This window comes from Procambarus clarkii, chromosome 70 (assembly GCF_040958095.1).
Source record: "Procambarus clarkii isolate CNS0578487 chromosome 70, FALCON_Pclarkii_2.0, whole genome shotgun sequence".
NCBI lineage: Eukaryota > Metazoa > Arthropoda > Malacostraca > Decapoda > Cambaridae > Procambarus > Procambarus clarkii.
The window spans coordinates 29,348,024-29,373,869 of NC_091219.1; the positions used below are offsets into that span (position 1 = coordinate 29,348,024).

Sequence of the window (25,846 nt, forward strand, 5' to 3'; positions counted from 1 at the left end):
TATTCCCTATCACTCCTGGGAAACTAAGGACCATTCCCACAAATACTCCAGGAAAATACTGGTACATTCTGCCCATTTACTTAGTGGCAAGCTTGGTAAATTAAATAGCATCCATAATCCACCTTTACTGGACACTGACTTGGTTAATAAGGCTCCAAATACTAGTCCCAAAACTGGCTGTTAAATCCAGCAGGATGCTAATCAGAGGGCCTTATATTGAGTAGATACTAATTCTCTAAGTTAAAATCCCTGAATTCTTGTAATGTTTGACAAGCAGATGTGGTTAATATAGCCAAAGTAAATTTTTTGCACTTATCGTTCTGCAATTACATAATTTTAAAACAATACTGTAACCCGTCCATTAAGTGGGTATACAATGTAGTGAAGGAGGGACTGTATATATTTGTACTGTAAATGACAATCTACAAGGAGCCCTGTACACTTGGTAGAAATGGTAGGTTGCTGATGTGGATAATTACCACAATATGGTAGTAGATGCTTATCTGTGGTGCTAATGTAAATGATGTAACAATGAACCAGTGATTTATTATTATTATTATCCATAACCTTTCGCAATTATTATTTCCAGTTTTTCACTGGGTTGATGACCCAGCTCATGTAGGTAACAACAAACAAACAGAGATAATAATAATACTGTAATGAATGCTAAGCCTTCCACTTCAACTCGTGTATATATCCTTTGTTCACAGTAATATTATTATTCATTCATTCATTCCACATGACCAAACCACTTAAGTCTCTTCAGTTATTACAAGAACAGACTTTTGCTGCCTATCTTTTCAAAACACACTTTACCCGCCCTATCATAATATATTATTACCACAGGTATCTTAGCTTGTATATCTCAACTGTATTAATTTAGAATCTTTCAGGCTCATGTCACACCAGTGTTTCATGCTTATACTGTAGAGTTGGAACATTCAGCAATTAATGCAGCCCTCTATCTGCACCTCTTCCTACTTTGTTCATTCTAACCAAGGAAGAACAAGGTAGGAAGATGGAAATTTAATAAAATAAATTTGAGGTTCTAATATAAAAGTAATAATATTCTTATTAATATTTTAATACCACAGTGGTTTTGTATATTATTTATATTTTATTAATTACAATCCTGCCAGCAAGATTATATGAACCAGAAATAGTCATTGGTCATTTTCTGTCTCGAGAATCTGAAGAACTCGCATTTCTAATATAATTTTATAACGATTATAAATCATTGAATGTTTGGAGACCCACTCAGATCAAGATAACTTGACTACAACAAAGTAAATTTGTTATGCATATTTTCACTGAGAACATTTTCTTTGGGGATGAGTTTTAGGACAAAATACCAAGAAACTTACTTGAATTAAATATGATTTTAAATTTGGAAACATTTCAAAATTAATTGATTCCTTATAAATCCTGTTAATAATAAATATTTCTGATTGTAATATATATGATTTTTCATAAAGGTCTAGAACCGAAAAAATTGCAAAACAACCACCAAGTTAATAAAGTACTTTACCCTAAATAGCAAATGGTCATTGATATGGGGATGTTTTATTATATTTTCTTCTTCAATAAAGGTAACCCCCCCCCCCACTTACCTCATTTCCTGGTGATCAGGAACTGTATAGCTTCAAATTGAAAAATTCTAACTATAAATTTTTGCCCAACACAGATTTTATCTAATTATAACAGGAGTATAAAATGAATTTCCCATGTTCAATTCTGTTGGCCAGTGAAACTTATTCAAGGTTTTGATTAATAATATTAAATTTAGAACACCTATAATTTACTTAAATATGGAATGCTATTAAGCCAGTATGTCTTGTGATGCATGTGGCAGTTGACTACCTCTAGCCAGTCAAGTCATGGTTGTCACCTCTGTTTATTAAATAGAATAATCACAAACTATACAGCTATATACAAAAGTCAGCAGCCCTGGAGCACCGACATAGCACAACCTCCTGCATGTTGCAATATGGCTATTTACTAAGATTTTTCCACAATATTTACTGTAAAAAACTCAACATATGTTTTAACCACAAAGTGTGAGTATTTGAGGCAATATAAAAAAGTGTGTTCCTATCGAGACATCATCAATGGTCACTGCTTATTAGATATTATTGTTTCTTCTAAGATGATTCCCAAATTTTAAAATAGCTTTTTTTAAGCAATGTGGCAAGATGAGTTCCCACACATGATGTGAAGATGATAAAGAATGAAGGAAACCATACCAAAGGTTATGTAAATAAAGAAACCCAAACTGATGGTCTACAGGCCTATAGGCCTAATACTTTAACACATTTTATTAAAAAAGTTCCTAAGTCTAATATTGATTAACATTTCCTTAGTTGAAAATCGTTGGTCAATATGGAAAGTTTAAATGTATGGCTAACAAGCCATAACATATGTCAGCAGCTGATTAACAATATCAACTGACAACTGAGAATCTTTAGAACACTTCTAATATTGAAACAATATTCACATGCAGAGTATTTGTATTGTCCTATATCCTCAGTGAAGCACCAATACAGCAATATACTGTAAAAGAAAAAAAAATATGATGATTCATTTATTCCACTGCACACATGCACTTGAAATTTTATTTCACAAATTTTTCTCACTTTTTAAATAAGAGTATTTTCAGAGGTAATAAAAAATATATATATTATCATTTTAGGAGGTATCTAACATACCACAAAACATCTTTCATAGTCATGTCAATGCCACCCATGAAACAAATCAAATTGCAAGCAAAAACAGTGGAATTCAGTGAGTCATCAAAGTTAATAAAGATATCTTCAGGTGGACAAAACATAATATTCTGCTATGTTCTGGTACACTGCAACTGATAAGCTAGGACTTGTGCTGATCCTGACAATGATCAAAACAGCTGAGGACTTGCACTGATCTTGACAGTAATCAATACAGCTGACTTTCTTAACGTCACATGACATGGCACCTTTAAGGGCCAATTTTAGCTCATATGACAAAAAAATCACTTGGTTTCAGCAGTAACAGGACTCGTATTTTTTTTTTTATCCAGGGCTGGCCAAATGAATAGAGCGCCATCAAGCAGTGAGGCCAATGGTTGTACATCCTGTTGACAACATGCATCGGCAAGGGACGATTTCACAGCCAAAATGTAACATTTACATCCATAAGTTTCATACATAAATGTACAGCAACAACAAGAACTCTCACAGAACCATAATAAATATAAACACAGCTATGGCTATATGTACAAAACATGTCAAATAATGGGACTTAGGTGATATCTGAGTTGAGTTGTGTACAAGGAACAGAGCTGACATGAACAGAGCATATTTTTGGTAAATTTTATTAATTATTTTCCGCACTGCTCTTCAAATGCAGCCATCAGGTCACTCTGACGATTCATGTCTATTTGACCCGCCATCTGGAAGAAAAACATTATTCTATTAGGTTGCTAATTAGGTAAGAAAAACAACAAACATTGACATTCATATAAAAACTCAATAAAATTAATGTTAATACTGAGGACATGACCTACAATTATAATAGAATCTCCAAGCCTAGACCTAAATATAAATAAATACTGATGTCCCACAAAACCTTGAAATAATAAGTACATTACTTTCAAATCGCACAATGTATGAACTTTCCTATTGGATCACCTACCTGAAATCTGGAATCGATACAGATTTCAAAGTGATGATATATATGTGTATGTGACATTTTCTGTGAGTGGCCCATTGCTACTAAAACTGGACCTGTCCATTCCAGGCTATTTCCTTTTATGCTGGTAGCAATTACTCATGGATTTTTTTTAATCATATTAATGTTTAATTTTCTACAAGTATAAAAGATGTCTACTGAATGTATTTTTTAAGTTCCCTCTATTTCAGAGACCTCAATTGCTAATCTCAATTGCTTTGAAGCCATACTTGATGTAAGAAGGCACAAGTGATTTGAAAATTTATACTTTGGAGATCTGGCCACTCATTCCCAACTAACAATATTCTGGGCTCCTTGAGCAGCTCAGAGACTGCTCAGCAATGTGAAAAATGTTTACAATCTTTTACATTTTCAAAGTTACTTGTTTAAACTATAAATCTGGTTTAAAAATGATTGCAAATGAATTCTCTAAGATAATAGATGCAAAGACAAAGGTTTACTGTATTTATAATAGATTATACATGACAATGATGAAAATAAGTGTGTTTATGGACAGCAATTGAATGACATGATTTAGCATCATTGGAATGTATTGTCATCGAAATGCAAAAGTATTCTTAATTAAATTAAAAGCATTAAATTAAATTATAAATTAAGAGCAATGTCTGCAAAGGATAACATGAAGCTGTGACTTGTATTTTTGTCTATATCTAATATGAGAATGAGAAAACCAAGCTTTGAATGTAATGAAAAGCCTTTTTGATGGAGGAGCACTAATTGCACCTTGAAGATCATTACTACCAATCAGATAGCCCTGACCCCCAGCATGCAACTAAATCCCCTTATCAGCCAGCTCTGGAGCTGATGTACAACCCAATAATGATTCAACAAACCAGAGACACAGAATCAGGGAGCCATTGGGGCTCCTCCAGAAAGAGGTGTTTTATTATTTTCAGCGCTGGGTTTCTAGGGGAGCTCCCAGGTGGCCTTCTGAAGCTAACAACAGAATAAAATAACGGGACTTAGCAGGGAGAAGGAGAGAAGTCAAGCGCTAGGATGAAGAAGAAGAGAACCCTACCTGGGGGAGACAGCCCAAAGCAACATATGACCAACTGGGACCAGGAAAACTAAATACCAGGCAGCCAGAACGCTGTTAGACTGCCAAAATCCCTGACCCCAAATATCAGCCCAGGACATATTAAAGAAAACTATGGCTAAAGCTGCATATTTGTGAACATCATAGGTCTAAGGGTAGACCTCAGGCTGGGTAGCTATGATGAGATTGTGGACGACTTGGGAAATATGAGCCTTGGAAAAGGAAACCAAGGAAACAGGGGTAATCAATAACGTCCCCACCAAGGCAGAACCAGTGGCCTGCAGATAGCAGAGAAGAGCTGCTACCAGACACAGTAAATGATGGACCTCTGATCAAACCAACCAAACTTGAGAAACCATGATAAAACATTAGAAATACCGAGAAAATATTATATATTCAATACATACAGTTCCAATTTCACACAAAATATGCAGAACTAGGCTGAACTCTGAAAATGTTATGAGATTACTATAGCCACCATAACAGCTTATTAGTTCCTAATTGTGCATGACAATGTTCATAGTTTTACAGTATCTAAAATGTGTACAGTATAATAACACCAAAAACTTAATGTTTTATTGTTCTAAGCATACAATATTGTGCGCATCTAAGTGACACGAATATATTTGAGCATTCCGATGTTTAACACATTTTATTATATAAATTTCTCAAAAGACAATATTGAAACATATTACTAAAAAAAAATAAAAAAAAAACCCTAATCAGACACATTAGAATAAATATGTGAAAATATCTTTGAGGGAACTCCTCTTCACAGCTGGCTTGGGATGACCACTCCAACGGCAATTCCTCAAAGAACGTGCACAAATTGTTGTTATCGCAAGACCTCCAGGCTGAACCATAGCCAAAGTCATACACCTCAAAGTCAACAGTTCCCATGGTGTAGTGGTTAAGACACTCGCCTGTCATTTTGCGAGTGATTTGTCCTTGGTTCGTATCCTGGCTGGGGAGGATTTACTGGGAGTCAATCCTTAACTGTAGCCTGTGTTCACCCAACAGTAAAATGGGTACCTGGTTGTTAAACGATTTGGTGGGGTCGTATTCCAGGGAACATAGGATTAAGGATTAACCCGAAACTCTAATCGTGCTAGTGGCTGTACAAGAATGTAAGAATTCTTATATAAATAAGAATTTTTTTAGTGGGGCTTGACGGTTGAGTGGACAGCGCTCGGGATTAGTAATCCTAGGGTCCGGGGATCGATCACAGGCGAAGGCGGAAACACGTGGGCAGTTTCTTTCATCCTGATGCTCCTGTTCACCTAACAGTAAATAGGTATCTGGGAGCTAAACAGCTGCTATGGGCTGCTTCCTAGGAAAATGTGTGAAAAAACCAGCGTAGAATGTAATGAAATGCCATTTTCTGGGTGAGTCCCGGAGGCTCCCCGGAGCTATCCATGGCTGATATGGATAGCCTAACTATTTTGTACCAGTCGATGTGGGTGGAGTTCTAGCCTACCGGGGATCACGAGTCAGAACCTGGCCCCCTCACAGAGGCATGGGAAGCAATGGCCCATAGAAATGCACATGTGCTTTGGAGCATTCTATATCTGCCATCGACTTGGACAGGCACCCAGAAAGGTAAGCGCCTCAAAATAAACTCCTATTCTGGTTAGCAACGAAAATCGTCAAACGAGTGGACAGAACTCCCTAAAGAAAAACGAGCAAACAAGCATGACGTCACACGAACCGCACTGCATGTCTGCGCAGCTCCCCCCCCCCTCCCCGGGAGGGGAAAGGGGGAGCCCCAAACCCTCGCGCCGGCGATCCCCGCCCCAGTTCCTCGGCTGATAGGATCGTGCATAGTCGTGTGGCTCCAGCTCCAGTCTTGTCTCAGTGCTGTTCATTGTTTTCAGTGCTGCTCTTCCGGTGGTCATGTGAGCTGGGAGTATTATTCTCAGGTACTCTGGCTGCATGTGCTTAGGGTCACCTTCCCTGAGTGCCCTGTAAGTACTGCCCTTGGGGCTTGGGGTTATCTTCCACAAGTCGCCTTGGGTCTACCTCTGTTGGCCTTTCGCTGCTTGGCGCTTGGCCGCCCCGAGTGTTTGGGGGTTTCCCTCCCTTGTTTACCTTGGGGTAAGTGGTAGTTATAGCACTGGTGGGGCGCTGGGTACTGCGTAGCTAGTTTTCACCGAACACCGGCCGCCTCTGTTCCCTCTTGGTACATTGTCCACTTGCATGGTTTTTCTTTTCTTTTTGTTTTTGCCTGGTGGGGGTCTGCATTATGTTCTCCCTCCCCCTTATATTAGGGGGTCGTTTTTTGTGGTGGCACCCCCTGCTTCGCTCTCGTGAGTGAACACGTCCCGTGGGTTCAGCTTTTAACAGTTTGCTTGGTAGTTTGGGGCGCCGGTTAGCAGTGCCCTGCCTCGGATAACCCTTAGCAGACCCAGTATAAGGGCCTTGGAAAACCTAGCGGGGGCTCTCGGGGTCCGATGGAGGAGGCCCCTTGCGGCCCCTCTCGCTTTGTGCGAGATTGAGGGTTGCTCTGTCCCCTTGTCTCAGGGTGACACTCATTGTTTTTGCCTCCATCATGCTACCTGTTGGGTCGGTGACACATTCGACCCTGAGTCCGGCAAGCTGTGTTGCTTGTGCGTGACTCAATTCACCCTGTCTGATGATGATTTGCTTCAAATGCAGGCAGCTCGCGTGTTGCGGGGTAGGTTTAGGTTGTTGCAACGCTCTCGGATTGTCGCTTCCCTGGACGCCCCGAGGCTGCCCCGCTTTGTCTATAGAGACTCGGACTTGGGGGTGTTGGCCTCTTCGGCCCTGGTTACATCCGCTCCCCCTCATTCTTTTCCTTCGGTGGTTCATTCGGTCCCCCCCGCAACCCCCCCCCCCCTGCTTCCGGCCCCTAAGCATCAGAGGGCTTCAGGGTCGGGGCAGGGTTCAGAGATTTCTGAGACTCGGGCAGTTTCGGGGGTTGCCTCGTCCGGGGTGGCTGTGGAGGCATTTGAGTCTGTTCCTCCTGCCGATGCTCAAGGGTCTGACGAGTGGGCCCCTTCTCTTCCGGGTCTTTCGGCTGCCCCGGCCTTTTCTTGTGGGGCCGGGGCTTTGGAGGACGACTCGGCCCCGGGGCTGGGGCTTTGGAGAATGACTTAGCCCCGGGGCCTGGTGTGGAGGTTCCCGGGGTTGGGGAGGAGCTGACATGGGGGCCTTGAGCTCCATTGGACCACGCCTGGATTTTCCATCCTTCTGAGCTGGGCTTATTGTTGCAAGGAGTGGGGTTTTCTTTTCCCCCCCTCTGCGTACGATTTGGACTTGGGTTCTGCTCCTCCCCAGGTTCGGATCCGTGTCCCTGTGGATTCTTCGGTTCCATCTTTCCGGAGGTTTTCGGCTTCCCGCATCTCTCCGCCTGAGGTGCGGTCGGCTTTCGCGGCTTACCTCCTGCGTGACCGGGAGTACACCTCCATAATAGATCCTCCTTCGTTCAGGTTTGGATCGTCGTGTCCTTACTGGGTGCATTATAAGGTTCCAGGGTCGTCCTGGCTTGCAGACTGTCCCCTTGTTTTCGTTGGATGCTTGGGACTCGTTCTGTTGGACCCCCACACGTTTGAGTGGCGCGAGACAGTGATGGTGGTCCAGGTTTACCAGGGGGAGCGATTTTGAGCATCTTAACAGTATTGAGCCCCGGGCGTGCACTCCGTGCGTATGCACGAAGTAGGTGTGGCGGTGCAGGCAAGTGCTCGGCGACACTAAATGGTATACTTGTTTCACTTTTCTCACCTTAATTCTCATGCTACGTCGCTCGTTTTGGTATCATTGTGTTCACAATAGAATTCCCTACAGGTGTATATGCATATATGGTCCAAAAGCCAAGCTTGACTCCCCCACAGCAAAGCCTAAAGTCGGGAAAAGTTACCCATGAGCGCACAAAATCAGTAAAATGTGTATACTCGTTTCAGTTTTCTCACCTTAATTCTCGTGTTACGTCGTTCGTTTTGATATCAATGTGTTAACAATTAAATTCCCTGAAGGTGTATATGCATATATTGTCCAAAAGCCCAGCATGACTCCCTTAGCAAAGCCTAAAGTTACCCGTGAACGTGATCCAATTATCACACCCGCAACCTAATGTGTATTCTCGTTCAGTTTGATAACATCAATTTTCGTGTTATGTCGCTCGTTTTGGTATCAAATTGTTGGCAATATAAAGGCACGTATTTTAAAACTAGTCCCATAATAACAGAGCAATAACTGGAATTTTAACAGATATTTTAATTTTGGACGCTCATCACAAAATTATTTATATCTTTCCAGTGTTCTGACATAAAATTTCGTGTTACATCTTTAATTTTAGTATCAAATTGTTCGCAATGTAAAGGCGCGCATTTTAAAACTAGTCCCATAATAATAGCACAATAAATAGAAGTTTAACAAATATTTTAAAATTTTACCAAAAACGTATTTATAATCTTTCAAGTGTTCTGACATCAAGTTTTGTGTTACATCTTTCATGTTGATATCAAATTGTGCGGACTCTAAAGGTGCTCATTTTGAAACTATGCCGAAGTCGATCGAATAGAAAATGAATTTTATACAAATATTTTTTGTATTGGACTCGAGCAGTGTCCAAAGAGAGCAATAGTGTTAACACTTTCGGTACCTGATGCCAGTATATCCGTCAAAAAACATAAGTATGGATACGGCTTTACACAATCGGCATCAATAATTTAAAAAATGTTCATAATTCCATTTAACGTCTGAATACTATGGGACATGTTTCAAAATGAGCACCAACTTCTTCCCATTTTCTGTATATCCCACATGGCATCCTGACCCCACCGTGTGGGCAGCCACCCATGCTGGAGGCTTATTGTTCTCGTGACCTCGTTCGTGACAGCCGCGATCTCCCAATTCTGGTTATTTTATCTCATGTAGTATTTGTTGTTACCGGCTTTATAAACACTGCAAACTGACTTCCAGATGGATACTGATCAGGACAGAGCCAATCCAAGACGAAAGCAGTGAAAGAATCACGAATGAGGGAAAAGTTATTGAGTTGTCATTGAAAGTATAGGAAAGTGAGAAATATATTCTTATATGAAAATATCCCTTTACAAAATTCTATTGCGAACAATTTGATACCAAATTGAACGACGTAGCATGAAAATTTAGGTGAGAAAGCTGAAGAGAATAAACATTGGAGTGGTGAGCTCTCAGGCAATGCTCAGGCTATTTTGCAGTGTGCGGCGGGTCTAAGGTATAGCAAAGTGAGACTTATATGTTCTTATATGCAAATATCCCTTCACAGCTTTCTACTGCAAACATTCTACTGTAGCACGAAAATTGAGAAACGTCGCGCACCGCTTGGGCTACCATGAGGTGCGCTACGGGTCTCCCGCCGGGGCAACGAAAGTGTTAACAAATGCACAGCCCATGGGTTAATACTGTAGAAACTGAAAGTGTTAGCTAAAGAAAAAAAAAATATCTAGACTCACCGCTTCCCTCCGTCTTCGTTCTTGTTCTCTAAGCTTTTGTCGATCGCGATCACTGAGTTTTGCATTATCATGCGAGGATGTTGGTGTGGCTGGGGGATGGGAGCTTGGTGGACCTGCAGGTGTTGCCAACTGTGGATGAGGTGATGTGGATGCAGTCATTGGAGTGGCCACTTTGGCACTGGGAGCAGGTCTTTCCCTAATGGTGACAGGCTCTCTTCTACTGCAATAACAAATGTATCATTAGCCAAATCATACATTGAAAATAGAAACATAGAAAAAATAATAAAAACAGATATTTACATTTGTTTATTCATTGCATTCACTCTGCTTCCCCTTCTTCACCTTGTCCCACTCCCTTGCCCTCACTCTCCTATCCTTATTGTCTCTTCTTTCCCTTCCTTCATACTCCACCCTTCTCATCTCCTAATCTCTCCTTCATCGTGTCCACAACAAGTTGAAAATTAATATATATTGTCATTTTTAGTTCAATAAAGTAAACGTAAGGGGCCAGGAGCTCAAAAATATTTATCAAAATATGAAATATGAATGAAAATAAGTTTGCAATTAGTACTGATGATAACAATAACACCTTCTAGCTAATGGAACTCATGGATAATGCAGTGATAAAGAGATGCAAGCACCTGTCCGATGCTTAAAGAAGAAAATTAATAGTAAGGAGGGTCCACAAAGTGAATATGTAGTGGTGCCTTCTAGAATTGCTGATTGCCACCAGGAGGGCAAAATTTCACACAAATAATAATGAGTAAGTATGTTATTTTGCTGTATTTTATTATATATCATATAAATACATTGCCCAATGGCAAAATTTCTTATGCCCACCATATTTTTTTTTTATGGTGGGGATGGAGGGATTTTCTGTTTCTTCTTTGTTTCTCATCTGATTTTGCTGTGGCTTCTATATCGTGCAGAATGCATACCCTTCACTAAGTATGTGAAGTTGGAAAGGAAATTGGCCGACATGTAAATCAGCCACAGGTGGCAGAACTTGTGACTTTTCATTTATTTGGGGCAGAGTTATTCATAGATTTCAAACTCTATTTTCTTTATCTCTTTAGGTTGTTTTTGCTGAATGGGGACCAGATGAGGGCTTTATCACTCATATAAAGTATACAGTGGAACCTCGAGTGATGAGCAGCTCCAGTCACGAGCATTTAAAATAACGAGCAAGCCACTCACAGAAAATTTGTCTCGACTGACGAGCTTTCAGTCAATTAATGAGCGTTCCCGCTGGTTCTCGGAAATCTCCAACCTTTTACAAGTATGCATTGATGTAGCATAAAAATTACTGGAAAAAAGACTTTATATTTATTTAAGTAAGAAAAATTTATTGACATTGTGGATAACCTGTGGATATCTGTTTTTGTAGGTTGGCCCCCACAATAAACACAAAGACCACATCACATTTAAGGGGTTAGGAGTAAAAGCTTAGGATACAAGTGATCTCTCCATGTGCCTACTGTACACCTAGATAGGGATACAAGTGATCCCATCTTGTTCCTATTATTCAGCAAGTCAAGGAGGCAAAGCACCATACAATAGTGCTTAAATTCTTAACACAACCACTCAAAGTACGCACCTTTGCAATTCCTGAGTAGCTCTTGCCTCTTTAGCTTGCTCCATGGCTCTCTCAAGGGCTTCTTCCTCCAAGCGAGCACGTTCTCTTTCTGCTTCTTGTCTTGCTCTTTCTTTTTCAACCTGCTCCTTTTGCTGTCTTCTTTGCTCTTGCTGTTCAATAATCTGACGTTGCTGTTAAAAAAAAATGTTTTCACCATCATCTGCACCTATTTGATGTAAGCACACACACACACACACTTTCTGATAAAGAAAAAGATCTAGGGGTGGTTCTAGATAGAAAACTATCACCTGAGGACCACATAAAGAATATTGTGCGAGGAGCCTAAGCCACGCTTTCTAACTTCAGAATTGCTTTTAAATACATGGATGGCGATATACTAAAGAAATTGTTCACTACTTTTGTGAGGCCAAAGCTAGAGTATGCAGCGGTTGAGTGGTGCCCATATCTTAAGAAGCACATCAACAAACTGGAAAAGGTGCAAAGACATGCTACTAAGTGGCTCCCAGAACTGAAGGGCAAGAGCTACAGAGGAGAGGTTAGAGGCATTAAATATGCCAAAACTAGAAGACAGAAGAAAAGAGGTGATATGATCACTACATACAAAATAGTAACAGGAATTGATAAAATCGATAGGGACGATTTCCTGAGACCTGGAACTTTAAGAACAAGAGGTCATAGATTTAAGCTGGCTAAACACAGATGCCGAAGAAATATAAGAAAATTCACTTTCGCAAACAGAGTGGTAGACGGCTGGAACAAGTTAGGTGAGAAGGTGGTGGAGGCCAAGACTGTCAGTAGTTTCAAAGCGTTATATGACAAAGAGTGCTGGGAAGACGGGACACCATGAGCGTAGCTCTCATCCTGTAACTACACTTAGGTAATTACACAAGGTTGCCGAGAAAATCCCAGGAGCACTGCCAGGACCAGAAGGTCAGAGCTGCACACGCAGGAGAGCAGGGTAGAGGCGAAGGAGGTGCCCCACACCCATGACACGGGGAAAACCTCGGCGTCCTCCCCATAGCTGCAATCCAGACCACCCCAGGAGCTACGGGGCACGGACCGGAGAATGGAGAAGAGCGAGAGGCGAAGCACCTGAGAAAAAAGGACGCAAAACACCAGCACTGGTGCACACCGCCCAGACCAAAACCAACTCCCACGGCACATGCAGCAAGACACGATGTCCGAACCGCACAACCTGCTCGGCAGGAAGGCGCCAACTAGGACTACTTTACAAGAAAAGTAGCCATTTCACCTGAGTGAACCGCTAAATAGAAGAAACAGCTCATCTCATGAGACAGGAGCCAAAAGAGGAATGAGCAGCGACAACATAGCCAGCTTACGAAATGAAGACAAGGAACCTAATCGGGAACCCAACTGGGCTAAAAGTAGCCCAATCCGGTGTCCCAGACTAGGAGTATGTAAAGAAAACGAGCAGTGCCAAGACAGAGCGCAGAGAGAAAAGACAGCACAAAAGAACGAGACTGGATTGAAAACCAAGAATAAGCACAGAAGAGGACCAACAAGCCCTAGAAAGGACCGGAGGGAAGCAACACCGAAAGACGACAGACGTTCCAATAATACGGGAAGAAGCGAAAAACCTTCCCGAACCTTCGAGAACCTGTGAAACGGGGCAGCAAGCACAAGTCACGAAAGCACATAAAGGCACAGTCGTACCTGAAACCAAGTCATGTAGAACCCCAAGAAGAGGGGAACATGACGGAAAAATCCAGTTCCATGAAAAAGGGGAGGAATAACGGAGAAGAGCACTCACCAACAGGACGGAACCAGCTGACTCAAGGGACAAGGAACCAAGCCTGGGGAGAGGCCGATGCCCAACAACTCGTACAGAGAGGAGGGAGGAAAACCTCACTCCAAATAACCACAAGCCCCACTTAGAGGGTAGAAAAAACCCCGCAGGGTCCAACAGGGCCCTAGGCCCCCCCCCAAGTCAGCCCCTTCCCAGCCCCAGGAACCCACACAGCAAGCCCCGAGGCCGAGCCGTCCCCCCAAAGCCCCGGCCTCACAAGAAAAAACCGGGGCAGCTGCAAAAATACTAAGGGAGGGAGCCCACTGGCAGACTCTTACTAAGCGGCTGGAGGAACAGGCTCGAATGCCCCAATCGCTATCCCGGAAGGGGAATTCCCCGAGACCGCCCGAGTCTCAAAACCAACGAAGCCCAGCCCCGACCCCGAACCCACAGACGGTAAGGATCCAGATGCAGGCAGGAAGGGGGGACCAGACTAGACCACAACAGGGGAAAGACAAGGGGGCGTGGAAGGAACCGAAGCAACCAACACCCCCAAACCCCAACACCAACCAAAACGGGGCAGCCTCGAGGCTTCCAGGGAGCAAGCAACCGAGAGCGTTGCCACCATCGAAGCTCAACGTGCAGTGCCCGTGCTGCTTGCACCCACATAGTCAGCATAAGACTGGGTAACTAGCAAGCAACCGAGAGCGTTGCCACCATCGAAGCTCAACGTGCAGTGCCCGTGCTGCTTGCACCCACATAGTCAGCATAAGACTGGGTAACTGAGTCACAACAAGCAACAAAACTCGCAGGACTCCGGGCAAAAGATGTCACCGACCCCACAGGCAGCAGACGGAGGCAAAGACAGAGAGAGTCACCCCTGAGACGAGGGGTGAGAGCAACTCTCAAACTCGCTGGAAGCGAGGGGGGACTCTGGGGTCACATCTCTCAGACCTGCACGCCCCCAGGGGTTTCCCAGGGTCCAGAGCGTTTACTATAATAGGACTTGCAGTCAGGTAATCCCAGGCAGGGTACTGCTAACCGGCGCCCAAATCTACCAAACAACCTTCTAAGAACTGAACCCCTGGGACGTGTACACCAGTTCAACAATGAAAGGTTGATGAAGAACTAGAGGTCCAGCGAGTCCCATTTTGGGATCACAGTAAAGGAGCAACTATGCAGCGCTTAGGTGGGCAGTAAACCCACCAAAGCAATGCAGTTGTTTTAACCATTCCAGGAGCTACCCATTCTGAGATGACCCAACAGAGGTGAGGAGAGGACTGCATGGAAAAACCCAAACTACCAAAAGGGAAAGGGCTCAACCAACTCCACTGCAGGCTGCACGAAACAATCCAAAAGACTCACTAATCATGGGACCAGAAGTTGGCAAACTGGGCAAACCCACCCCCTCAATGCCTTGTCAATGGGGCAAACCGCAGAAGGGCCAACGCGAACCACGGGCAACCGATACTTTCCAAGCAGAGAAAGTACGGCACAGACCTGATGGAAGAAGGAAGGAAGTGCTTGCGACCACTGATGGTCTACCTTGATTCACAGAAGGCGACGCATCAGCCCTTCCCGACTGCCTCCAGGAACGAGAACTTCAAGAACAGAGAAGGTAAGGTCTGTTGGCCAGAACAGGCCAACAGACCACAGCCACTGACAAGAACTGTGCCACCATATCCTCAGGAAAGAGAGGAGAAAAGGGGGAGGTTCTACCTCCAGTCCCTGGAAGGACTCTAAAACTCTACCGCTAATGTAGATGGTAATCATCTCGGCTTACAGTTTAAGGAAGTCACAAGGGGTTCCATCCGCAGAAAACTTGGTGTTCATAAATATAAATTTTCCAGTATTCACAATTTTTTTTCTTTCAACAGTGGCCTATATTATATAGCTTATTTCCACGTCTATTTCTTTAATTTAGTGATAAAAAAGTTTCAGAGAGACCATTGTGTCAACAATACATATTTTGATAGCAAAGGCTTATAACAACATCCAATCCTTCTCTTATTTTGACTCTTTTTTTTTTTTTTTTTTATAGTGCATTTTATTATAAAACTTTGCAATGAGCTGTCCTGCAGATATTAATTCACTTAAATACTGTAACACTAAACATGCTAATGGTTAACAATTACTTCAGATTTTACAATAACCCACTTTAAATGTCAATATTTTACACTTCAATAGTAATAATACTGAACACAATGAATGCTTACCCGAGCTTCCTTCTCCTTTGCAACTCTCTTGAACTGAGCAAATGAATCACTTGCAGAGGTCTTGAGAGAGGTTGAAGCAGTAGGAGATGGGACGGCACTTTGGGCTAGTGAGGACCAGGAGCTTAGGTTCTTAGGTGTTGGCTTAGGCTTGTTAAATGAGCTTCCACCTGATGACTTCGGAGTTTCAGGTGCTGAAGAAGGTGGTTTTTTGTCTTGTGCTTCTAAATAACTTGCAAGTGCTGATGCTTCTGCTGCACTTTCTCTTTGCAAAGCTGCTTGTGCATCTGCATGAAGTTGTTCTTCTGTTTGTTTATGCATCAAAGAAGGGTCACCTTGTGTTTGTGAAACTGACGGGTAGTAACCTAAACTGGTATCAAGACCCGCTGCTTTTAGATCAGCTAAACTTGTTTCTGGTAGGTGTGAAGGTATATCTTGTTGAGAATCGTGACCACTTGCCATCATCGAATTATGCGATGGTACCGCATTAGAGGATGCAGCCACAGACATAGCAGCGTTACTTGAAGAAACCGTATCTACGAGACTAGGTAACATTCCACCCGACACTGCACTACCTAAACCCTCTAATCCAGTTGGTCCTAAAGCAGATAACCCACCTAAACCAGCAATTGCACTTATTCCTGCCAAACTATTAACCAATGACTGAGCCATGCCTAATGGCATATCACCAGAAAACCCATTTGACACAGAAGGATGAGAGAGTCCAGCCACATTATGACCTATTGGTGCCCCTGAGAATGTGTGTTGCTGCTGATGATGAGAATGATGGTGCTGTTGTAGATGATGGTGTTGTTGAAGCTGTTCTAAATGCTCTTGTAGCTGAAGATGGTGTAGATGTTCTTCTGGTGTCTGTGGTATTGAATGTGATGGATGATGGGGTTGCTGCTCTTGATGATGATGATGATGATGATGATGAAGATGCTGTTGAAGTTGTTGCTGCTGCTGTTGATGCTGTTGTTGTTGTTGCTGCTGCTGCTGCTGTTGTTGCTGCTGCTGTTGTTGTTGTTGAGAGGGTGGTGGTGAAGGTTGTTGGTGATAGTGTTGATGTTGTTGCTGTTGTTGTTGTTCTTGCTGCAGTTGTTGCTGGTGCTCATCTTGTTGCTGTTGCAATTTTTGCTGTTCCTGTTTTTCCTTTTTTTGTTGTTCTAACTGTCGCTTTTGATGTTCTAGCTGCTGCTGTTCTAGCTGCTGCTTCTGTTGAAGCTGCTGCTGCTGTTTTTGTTTCTGTTTTTCTTGTTCTTGCTGCTGCTGCTGTTCTTGTTGCTTTTGTTGCTCATGCTGTTTCTGTTGTTCTTGCTGCTGTTTTTGTTGGTCCTGTTGTTTTTGCTGGTCTTGCTGCTGTTTTAGCTGCTCCTGCTGCTGTTTTAGCTGCTCCTGCTGCTGTTTTTGCTGGTCCTGCTGTTGTTTTTGCTGGTCCTGCTGCTGTTTTTGCTGGTCCTGCTGCTGTTTTTGCTGGTCCTGCTGTTGTTGCTGAAGCTGTTTGCTAGGCAGCTGTGACTGTGATTTTGGAACTCTGCTTCCTGTCAATATATTTTTTAATTCTGATTTTCCTACATCTTCTGTTTTTACATCTTCTGACACTGAAAAAAAACAAAAAATTAACATTTAATTTAAAATGCTAATAATAACTGCAAAAGCCTCGGAAAGTTTTAGCTTCACATTATCAAAAATAAAAACCCTGAGGAACTGCTTTTCTAGCTGGCAGCCCAAAAGATAACAAAATATAGAAAGAAATCAAAGCCAGCTTGATATTTGCTACACCAAATTCTCATTCAAGAGCTTTCTTGGGTCAATAGGAAATATATTAATCTTGTGTTTCAAATAAATTTTCTGGATTATATTCAGTAAACTGATTTACACACTAACAGGTTGGTGATTAATGAGGCTGTCTCAGCAGTGACAGACAAATGCTTGAAAAATTATGAAGACAAACCAAACTAAATAAACCTATTTGAGCAATCTCACTTCTCAATCTCAAAAGCAGTATCAAAAGCAGGCATTGACTGCCAAGTGCATTGAATATACTGTACTCTTTAAGTACTATTATTTTTCATATTTTAATGTTTTTACATGTTATTTTCCAGTGCAATGATGCACTGGGCTGTAGTACTATTTACATCTCAGAATGTGTGGAACATCTGTATGTATAGATATGTACATGTCACTAATATTTGCATCTCATTATATTATTAGAATAATAAAACATACTAATTTTGCCCTTATCACACTTTATACACATGTTATTCAGAACCCTGGAGGGTGTGTTAATCTCGAAGCAATACAGCAATAACTGGTTACCTGTTCGGTACCTGTTGATGAGTTCAAGGACCAACCCAACGTCCCTGAAGCCTGGTCTCTGACCAGACCTCCTGATTGCTGGTCACCTTGTCTTTTTTGGTGTGGTTTTCAGCTGAATGTCAGCTAGTCGGGTTCCTCCTCCTTTCTGTGTCCCCACTGGTTCTGGTCGTCCTTCGGGCTTAGCATATTTACCTCGAGTTGGTTCTCGGAACAATGTTCCTGTGACCCAGTCTCTCATCAGGCCTCCTGGTTGTTGGTCTGGTCAACCAGTCTGTTGGACACAGTTGCTTGCAGTCTGACATGAATTGCAGCACAGTTGATAAGGTATCCTTTAGATGTGTTTATCAAGTTATTTCTTGAACACTGTGAGAAGTTGGTAGTTATGCCTCTTATATTTAGAGGGAGAGTGTTGAAAAGTCTTGGTCCCTTAATGTTCACAGACATGTCTCCTAGCTTTTCTACTTTTTAACTGGGCTATTTTGCATTTCTTATCACACCACCTGGTCTCATGAGGAATTATTTCTGAATGCAGATTTGAAACCAGTCCCTCTAATATTTCCCAAGAGTAAATTATTATGTACACTCTCTTGCCTGCACTCCAGAGACTCAATAATTTAAATATTTTATTTAATATATTCTTGTAAAAGGTTTTTGTTTTGGGATACAGTTCTTTCCACCTACTTTGTGTTTTCTGGTGTTGCTCGAGTCTGTAGCTGTCTGAAAAAGTTCTTACAAAGTGTTAATGCTAAACTTGGGTTGCTCTGGCACTCTGCTCATTTGGGTATTTGGTTTATTCTCTACACTTCACTTCGAATGTCTGGGTTGGTGCTTTATTTGTTGTGTCTGCATCCCTGGTTCCTTATACCTGGTTGATACCTGGTTGATGGGGTTCTGGGAGTTCTTCTACTCCCCAAGCCCGGCCCGAGGCCAGGCTTGACTTGTGAGAGTTTGGTCCACTAGGCTGTTGCTTGGAGCGGCCCGCAGGCCCACATACCCACCACAACACGGTTGGTCCGGCACTCCTTGGAGGAAACAATCTAGTTTCCTCTTGAAGATGTCCACGGTTGTTCCGGCAATATTTCTTATGCTCGCTGGGAGGGTGTTGAATAATACAAGATCCCAGTTTTTATTTCTGGCTCCTTGGGTGGTTTCATTCACCTTCCTGCTCTTTGCTGGCCACTGTTTCAATTTTGTCCACGTTCTTGCATTTTCTGGCTCTTCTGCTCCCCTACCAGTGTAGTCAGCCTCTGAATTGTTTTCTTCTCCATAGTGACATAGGTCTGGGAGGTAAAGGACACCCTCCAGATATCCACTGTTGAATGTAATGAAACCACTCTTTCAAAGAGTCTTGTTTGGGCAGATGCCAACCAAGCATCAATAACCCACAGACCCCTCCGGAAGCTTGCCATCTCATTCTTCACCATAAAAGAAGGAGATGGCTGCAAATGAACAAAACATTCACCAGTACTGAATGAGCAGAAACCCCTACGCCAGAGGAGAGCACAAAGCTCACCAACCCAGCTCCCAGAGGCCAAAGCCAACAAAAATACAGTGGTGACTGTAATGAAACGCTATTTTCTTGGTGAGCCCTGGAGGCTTCCTGGAGCCATCAGGCTAATGTGTGATATATTAGACGGGGGCATCAGTCTAAGGAGTTCGATCTACCCGGGACCACGGGCCAGAACCTATCCCCCCTCCCTCCCCGGTAGAAAGGTTGTAGGGAGTAATGGTCCTGGAAAACCTCCCTGTGGTTTGAGGTTTTCCTTTTCCTGGGCTAAGCACCCAGAAAGGTAGCCATAACAAAGCAAACCCCACATGGTAGGCCAATTACAACTAAAAACCAAAAAGAGAGGAAGAACTCCCTCCAATCCCAGGGAAACAGACAAGCAAATGTCACACTTCATTGCCACGCTGCTTGTCCACGCAGCCCATCCCCTCCCCGAGAGGGAAAGGAAGCTAGACTGCCAGGGCAGGGCAGGCAGCCCTGGACCTCCCTGCGCCGGTACCCCAGCACTCCAGTTCAGAATCTAAGCATCAAACAACGCGAATAATCGCCGACCAGAGAGAGGGAGGGTTGCCAGAAAGCCTCCAGGGCTCACCCTGAAAATGGCATTTCATTACATTAAATGCTGGTTTTCTATGGGGAGCCCCTTTGGCTCCCTGGAGCTACATAACCAAAGATAAGCAAAAGAGGGGACTTACCTGGGAGGCAGCTGCCACAAACTCCTTAATACGAAGTTGAGACAACTGGCAGCAACCTGCGACCCAAAGATACACATGAACGCCCAGGAGCAGGAACGTTAACCAAATAACGGGTGGCCAGGACCCTGTTCCATCTCCAAAATCCCCTCGGCCTGAATATCCGCTCAAGACTTGTCGCCAAACACGACAGTAAAAGTAACAAACTTCCTAACGTTATGGGCACGAGGATAAATTGCAGGCTGGCTAGACTTAATAACCCTGCAGACGACCTGGGAGACCCAAGTCCTGGAACAGGGACCGAGGGGAAACCGGATCAACCTAAAGTGCATCCCCAGCCACTGAAGCCGAAGCGCGCAGATAATGGCGGAGAGCCGCAACCCGACACAACACATAATGCACCCCCGGCCTGACCAACCAAGCATCAATGATCCAAGGACCCCCTCTGGAAAGCAGCTGTCTCATTCTTCCCCTGAAAAGGAGACAGCTGCAACCGAACAAACCTACCACCATGACCGAAAGAACAGAAACCCCCTGCGTCGGAGGAGAACATGCGCCTCCCCGACCTAGCCCCCCCCCCCACAAGCCAGTGCCAACAGAAACAGAGCCTTGGAAAAACAGTCTTGAACTAAAGGAGCCACCACAAACTGAGGAGAGGAAAGATAGGAGAGCTTGCTGTCCAAGGACCAGGACGGCTCAGGTGGCACATGAGAAGGCTGGAGGTGAAACAAAGCACAAGAAACCTTACATAACGGGGCAGAAGAGACATCCACCCCGAATGCAAGCTGGAGCAGCTTTGCCAGTGCCACACGATACGAGGTGACAGTATTAGGCATCAAATGACGGCCCTGAAAAAGCCAAGACAAGAAGGACAAGACAACCCAATCCAAAATAGAAGACAACTTAGGAAGGAAGAGAAAATGGCAGAAAGAAAGCCTGGAAACATCATACTGTCGCCAAGACAAAGCTCTCAGCTGGGACACCATCAACGAAACCACCTGATCACCATACAAATGGTGATAAACCCATGCCAAAAAGACCAGAGAAGACGGAACCTAGCCGTGTACCGGACTGGTTCGACCTGCTGCAAGAGGCGGAGCCGCGGAAATGTCCCAGGTTCGCACACAGGGCAAGCAGCGCCTACAACCAAAGCGACCAAATGCCCCAAGTCCAGGTCCCTAAAACCAAAACAGGGCATCCCCGGGGCATTCGAGCAGGCAACCAACCTAACACATTGCAACAACCTAAAACTAACGTGCAATGCGACAGTTGCTTGACCCCTAAGATCTCCTAAAGAAGAATGAGTATAGTGGATTATGAGTGGGTAACAAGTCTCGCACGATTCCGGGTCAAAGGTGTCGTCAACCCAACAAGCAGCATAACGGAGGCAAAACCAATGATTGTCATCCTGAGACAAGGGCAACGAACAACCCTCAAACACGAGCAAAGCGAGATGGGACTCGTAAGACATATCCATGGTCACCCGAGTCCCGACGGGGGTTTCCAGGGCCCGCAGCGGAAAGTGTCCCTACAGGAAACCCAGGCACTGGTGCTGCAAAGCCGGTTGAACACTGTTTTTGAACTTACTGGGTGCCTAGGAAAGATAACCCTAAGCGCATGCAGCCCAAACTAAGTATTGATACTCCTGGCCAATGCCTCAGCACACAGCAGGCACACCACGGGGGTAAAATCCTGACAGGAAATCGAGACCAGAGTAGACGTCGACCCAAGCCGGCTTCAGTCGACGAATTGACGGTCTAGTGGCCAGGTAGGTGCCCTCTCTTGGGCTCGTTTTGGTCTTGAGTTGCAATGTTCTACCAGTTGGGATCTTTTTTGGGGCGTCTACCTTTCTGGGTGCCTAACCCCGGTCGACGGCAGACATAAATATACTCTCAGAGTGGAGTTTTCATAGGTCATTGCTGAGAATGGCATTGCCTCTCTGAGGGAACCCAGGTTCTAGCTCGTGGTTCCCGGTAGACATAAGAACTCAATATAACTGAAGCACCAGACTAATATAGATAACATCAGCCCGATAGCTCAAGGGAGACTCCGGGGCTCCCCACAGAAAATAAATTTTGAGAGATTTGAGCCAATATTCAGTTCTGATTTTCAGAATTAAAATTAGCAAAAAATTTTTTTTCAAATTCAGTCTAACAACTTTCCCATAGACATAATACCTTGTGCTTAAAATTGTCTACAAAATAATGTTGAAACCTGTTCTAATTAATAATTAAGGATAGGCAGTCCTGTATCTAATTTTCTGAATAATATGTCTGGCACCTTTGATGACCTATACTTTGCTGACCCTTCGGAAAATGTACATAATCAGCTGGAAACTGTATATTTAACATTTTGGTTTTTACAGCAATTCCAGTCAGTATCCAGGTTTTGTTCCTGACAAATCCAAATTTCATGAGGATGATTTGGTGGACAGATTTGGTTCATTGTTTAGAAGGATCTGTAATATCCGTAATGGGTAAAATGTTTAAAACCAAAGAGAATTCGGGCATCATTTATAAATATTGACAGGATATTGTCTGCCAAATTATCATCATTCCCTTACCTGTAGAAGAAATTTTACTTCCAGAAATTCCAAGAGTGACTTTCAAACTTTGTACGCGGCCTGTGGAGTCCTCCTTGGATGTCCCTTTGCCTATAAATGAAAGGTTATCTAATTTTACATACCCAGCACCACAACACAAGTACAATATTATTACTACATAATCTAATTGTTCATAGAAAACTGGCATACAGGTGGTTAAAGACAAAGAAGAAGGAAACAACTTACAGGTGAAGAAAAAACCTAAGAGTAATACAAAATTTGAGTTTGGTTCAAAATTCTGACTACAAATAGAATACTGATAAAAGATTTGTAACAAGTGAATTATTTTTAAACTAATAAATTAAAACATAATCTACAATATAACAACTTTATATGTTAATTAATCAATACAAAACCCAATCAATTGTACGCCCCTTATTCTACAATATATCTAAAGTTAACTACTACTGCATGTAGAAGATCTTCACTGTATGAGCACCAACACAGACTAGTCCTGGAGCGGGTAATCCAAAAAATCACAACCATAGTAAACTGATATGACTTTTCTCTTATATAATACTATGTGAGCTACGAATTAGGAATATATACAATATGTGAACTACGAATTAGGAATATATAGTATTTTTTGTTTGGATCACAGCCGATGAAGAGAGGTATGCCCAGCCCACCATATCTCAGTATACAGAGTGGTGGTGGTTCTTACCTCTCCAAGGTGTAATGAATACCGGGGGTGTCATGTTCGTAGGGCACGTAACGAAAACAGTACAAAAAAATATAATGTGATAAAGGGGGTACGAAGAAGATGAAGTGGAGATGGTGTTGTGGTGATGGAAATAATGTGGTACTTACCTAACAGTGACTATGGGGGAGTGCAGTCTAGCTCTGTAAGTCCTGCCTAAAAGCCTTAATATACCTGATGTGTTATATTTTAACTTTCCTGATACTCGGGATTAACCTTATTTGGCCTCAAAGTTGTAGTGTAGATGGAGAAAGCTTTCATAACTACTTTTTTGAATGCATTCCACTTGAGCACAACAACAGGATACAAAAAACGTATATTCTTACATTTCTTACTCATTTCCATTTCAAGCTTTCATACGTGTCTGTGTGCTTTTCTCTCAGTTTAAAGAAGCTGTCTATCCCTCAGTATATGATATGTAGTGATCATATTCCCTCTGGTCCTTCTCTGCTATAAGGTTGTGAGATTCACATTCCTTAACTTGTCCTCATAGCTTAGTCTCGTTGCAAACCTCTACACTTTAACAAGTTTAGTTTTGAATTTCAAGAGGAGTGGATTCCATGCCGGTGCTATGTAAGCTAGTGTTGACTTCAAGACTAAAAAGATTGTCTTGAAAATGTCATTATTTAGGTTTTAAATGCTGTTCTAATGATCATCAGCTTCCCATATGCTGTTAATGTTATCCTGTTTATATGTGCCTTTGATGTTAGTGCTAGAATTACAATAAAGTTACAGTACAATATATCCACTCCCAAGTATTTTTTCTCTGATTCTTTTAGCTAGGCTGTGCTGACAGTATTTTGCCATGCTGACTCTTTGTTGCCAGGTGAGCCTGTTCTTCTTGTGCACTGCTTACGCCATTTCCTTTCCTTACATCATTTCCCTGCTTTTCTTCCCTAGGTTTCTTTACTTTCTCCCTATCCTCTTTATACATGCCCTGGCAACTATACAGTACAGTATATTGAACCCCTTAGGCAGCGATTATCATCTATTGACACTCCTTAGGGTAATGCAGTTATCATATGATGATTTAAACAATTATTGTCTGGGTTTTACATGTATGATGCAAATATGGATATAAGAGGTCTATGTGGATGTAATGGAGTTTACCTTGACCCATGAAAAAATTATGCTACTATTTCATCAATACGAATGTGGTTATCATCACAAATGGTACTAGGGGAATGCAGTCATCATACAACAATTAGTATTTTTTGAGTTTTACATGTATGATGAAAATTTGGCTATAATAACTGACTGTGGATGTAAATAAAGAAAAACAAATTATAAAATCATTGAAACCTCAGAGGATAAAACAGGAAGTACTGTAATTACATGTGTGTAGTTACAGGACGAGAGCTATGCTCGTGGTGTCCCGTCTTCTCAGCACTCTGTCATTTAATGATTTGAAAATGCTGATGGTTTTGGCTTTCACCACCTTCTCACTTAACTTGTTCCAACTGTCTACCACTCTGTTTGCAAAAGTGAATTTTCTTATATTTCTTTGGCATCTCTTGTTAAATTAGTTTAAATCTATGGCCTCTTGTTCTTGAAGTTCCAGGTCTCTGGAAATCTTCCCTATTTATTTTATCAATTCCTGTTACTATTTTGTATGTAGTGATCATATCGCCTCTTTTTCTTCTATCTACTAGTCTTGGCATATTTAATGACTCTAACCTCTCCTCGTAACTCTTGTCCTTCAGGTCTGGGAGCCACTTAGTGGCATGTCTTTGCACCTTTTCCAGTTTGTTAATGTGTTTCTTCTTAAGATATGGGCACCATACAACCGCTGCACATTCCAGCTTTTGTCTCACAAGTCATGAGAAATTTCTTTAGTATTTTGCCATCCATGTATTTAAGTGTCAGCAAAGTCGAGCTCCAGGCGTTGACAAGTGCCAGTCGCAGCCTTGCAGAGTGCCTTCACCCAGTGAAATTATAAATATTCAATTATTTCCTGTTTTTCTTCCATTTTGCATTCAAATTATTAATTCTATAATGATTTTTTCCTTCATTTTTTTGTGTATAGACAGGTATGATCATTTCTCCATAGCCTCAAGGGTTAATGGTATGTCCCTAAATTCCTTAATTTTATTTTTCTTCTGCAAGTATATATTTAATCAGAATGCTGTTCTTAAAAGCCTCACTTGTCAAACCCCATCCAATCTGGAACATCCCTAGCCAACAAGAACTGTGGTGTTAAATTTCCCTGGCTGCCCCACTACCCAAATTTTGGTGAGAACTTGTATAATCT

The 25,846-nt window shown here is 42.5% G+C and overlaps 1 protein-coding gene across 1 annotated transcript in view; it reads right to left on the reverse strand.

Annotated features, from left to right (window-relative positions):
• Positions 1 to 1,066: 1,066 nt before the first annotated feature.
• The window catches only part of LOC123775312 (bromodomain testis-specific protein), a 277,850-nt gene continuing 253,070 nt past the window's right edge, over positions 1,067 to 25,846 (reverse strand). Inside the window, 5 exon segments of the mRNA XM_045770359.2 lie at positions 1,067 to 3,427; positions 10,219 to 10,438; positions 11,816 to 11,985; positions 15,779 to 17,376; positions 22,857 to 22,946. Of these exon segments, the coding sequence (XP_045626315.2) occupies positions 3,356 to 3,427; positions 10,219 to 10,438; positions 11,816 to 11,985; positions 15,779 to 17,376; positions 22,857 to 22,946 (2,150 nt within the window). The 3' untranslated portion in view covers positions 1,067 to 3,355.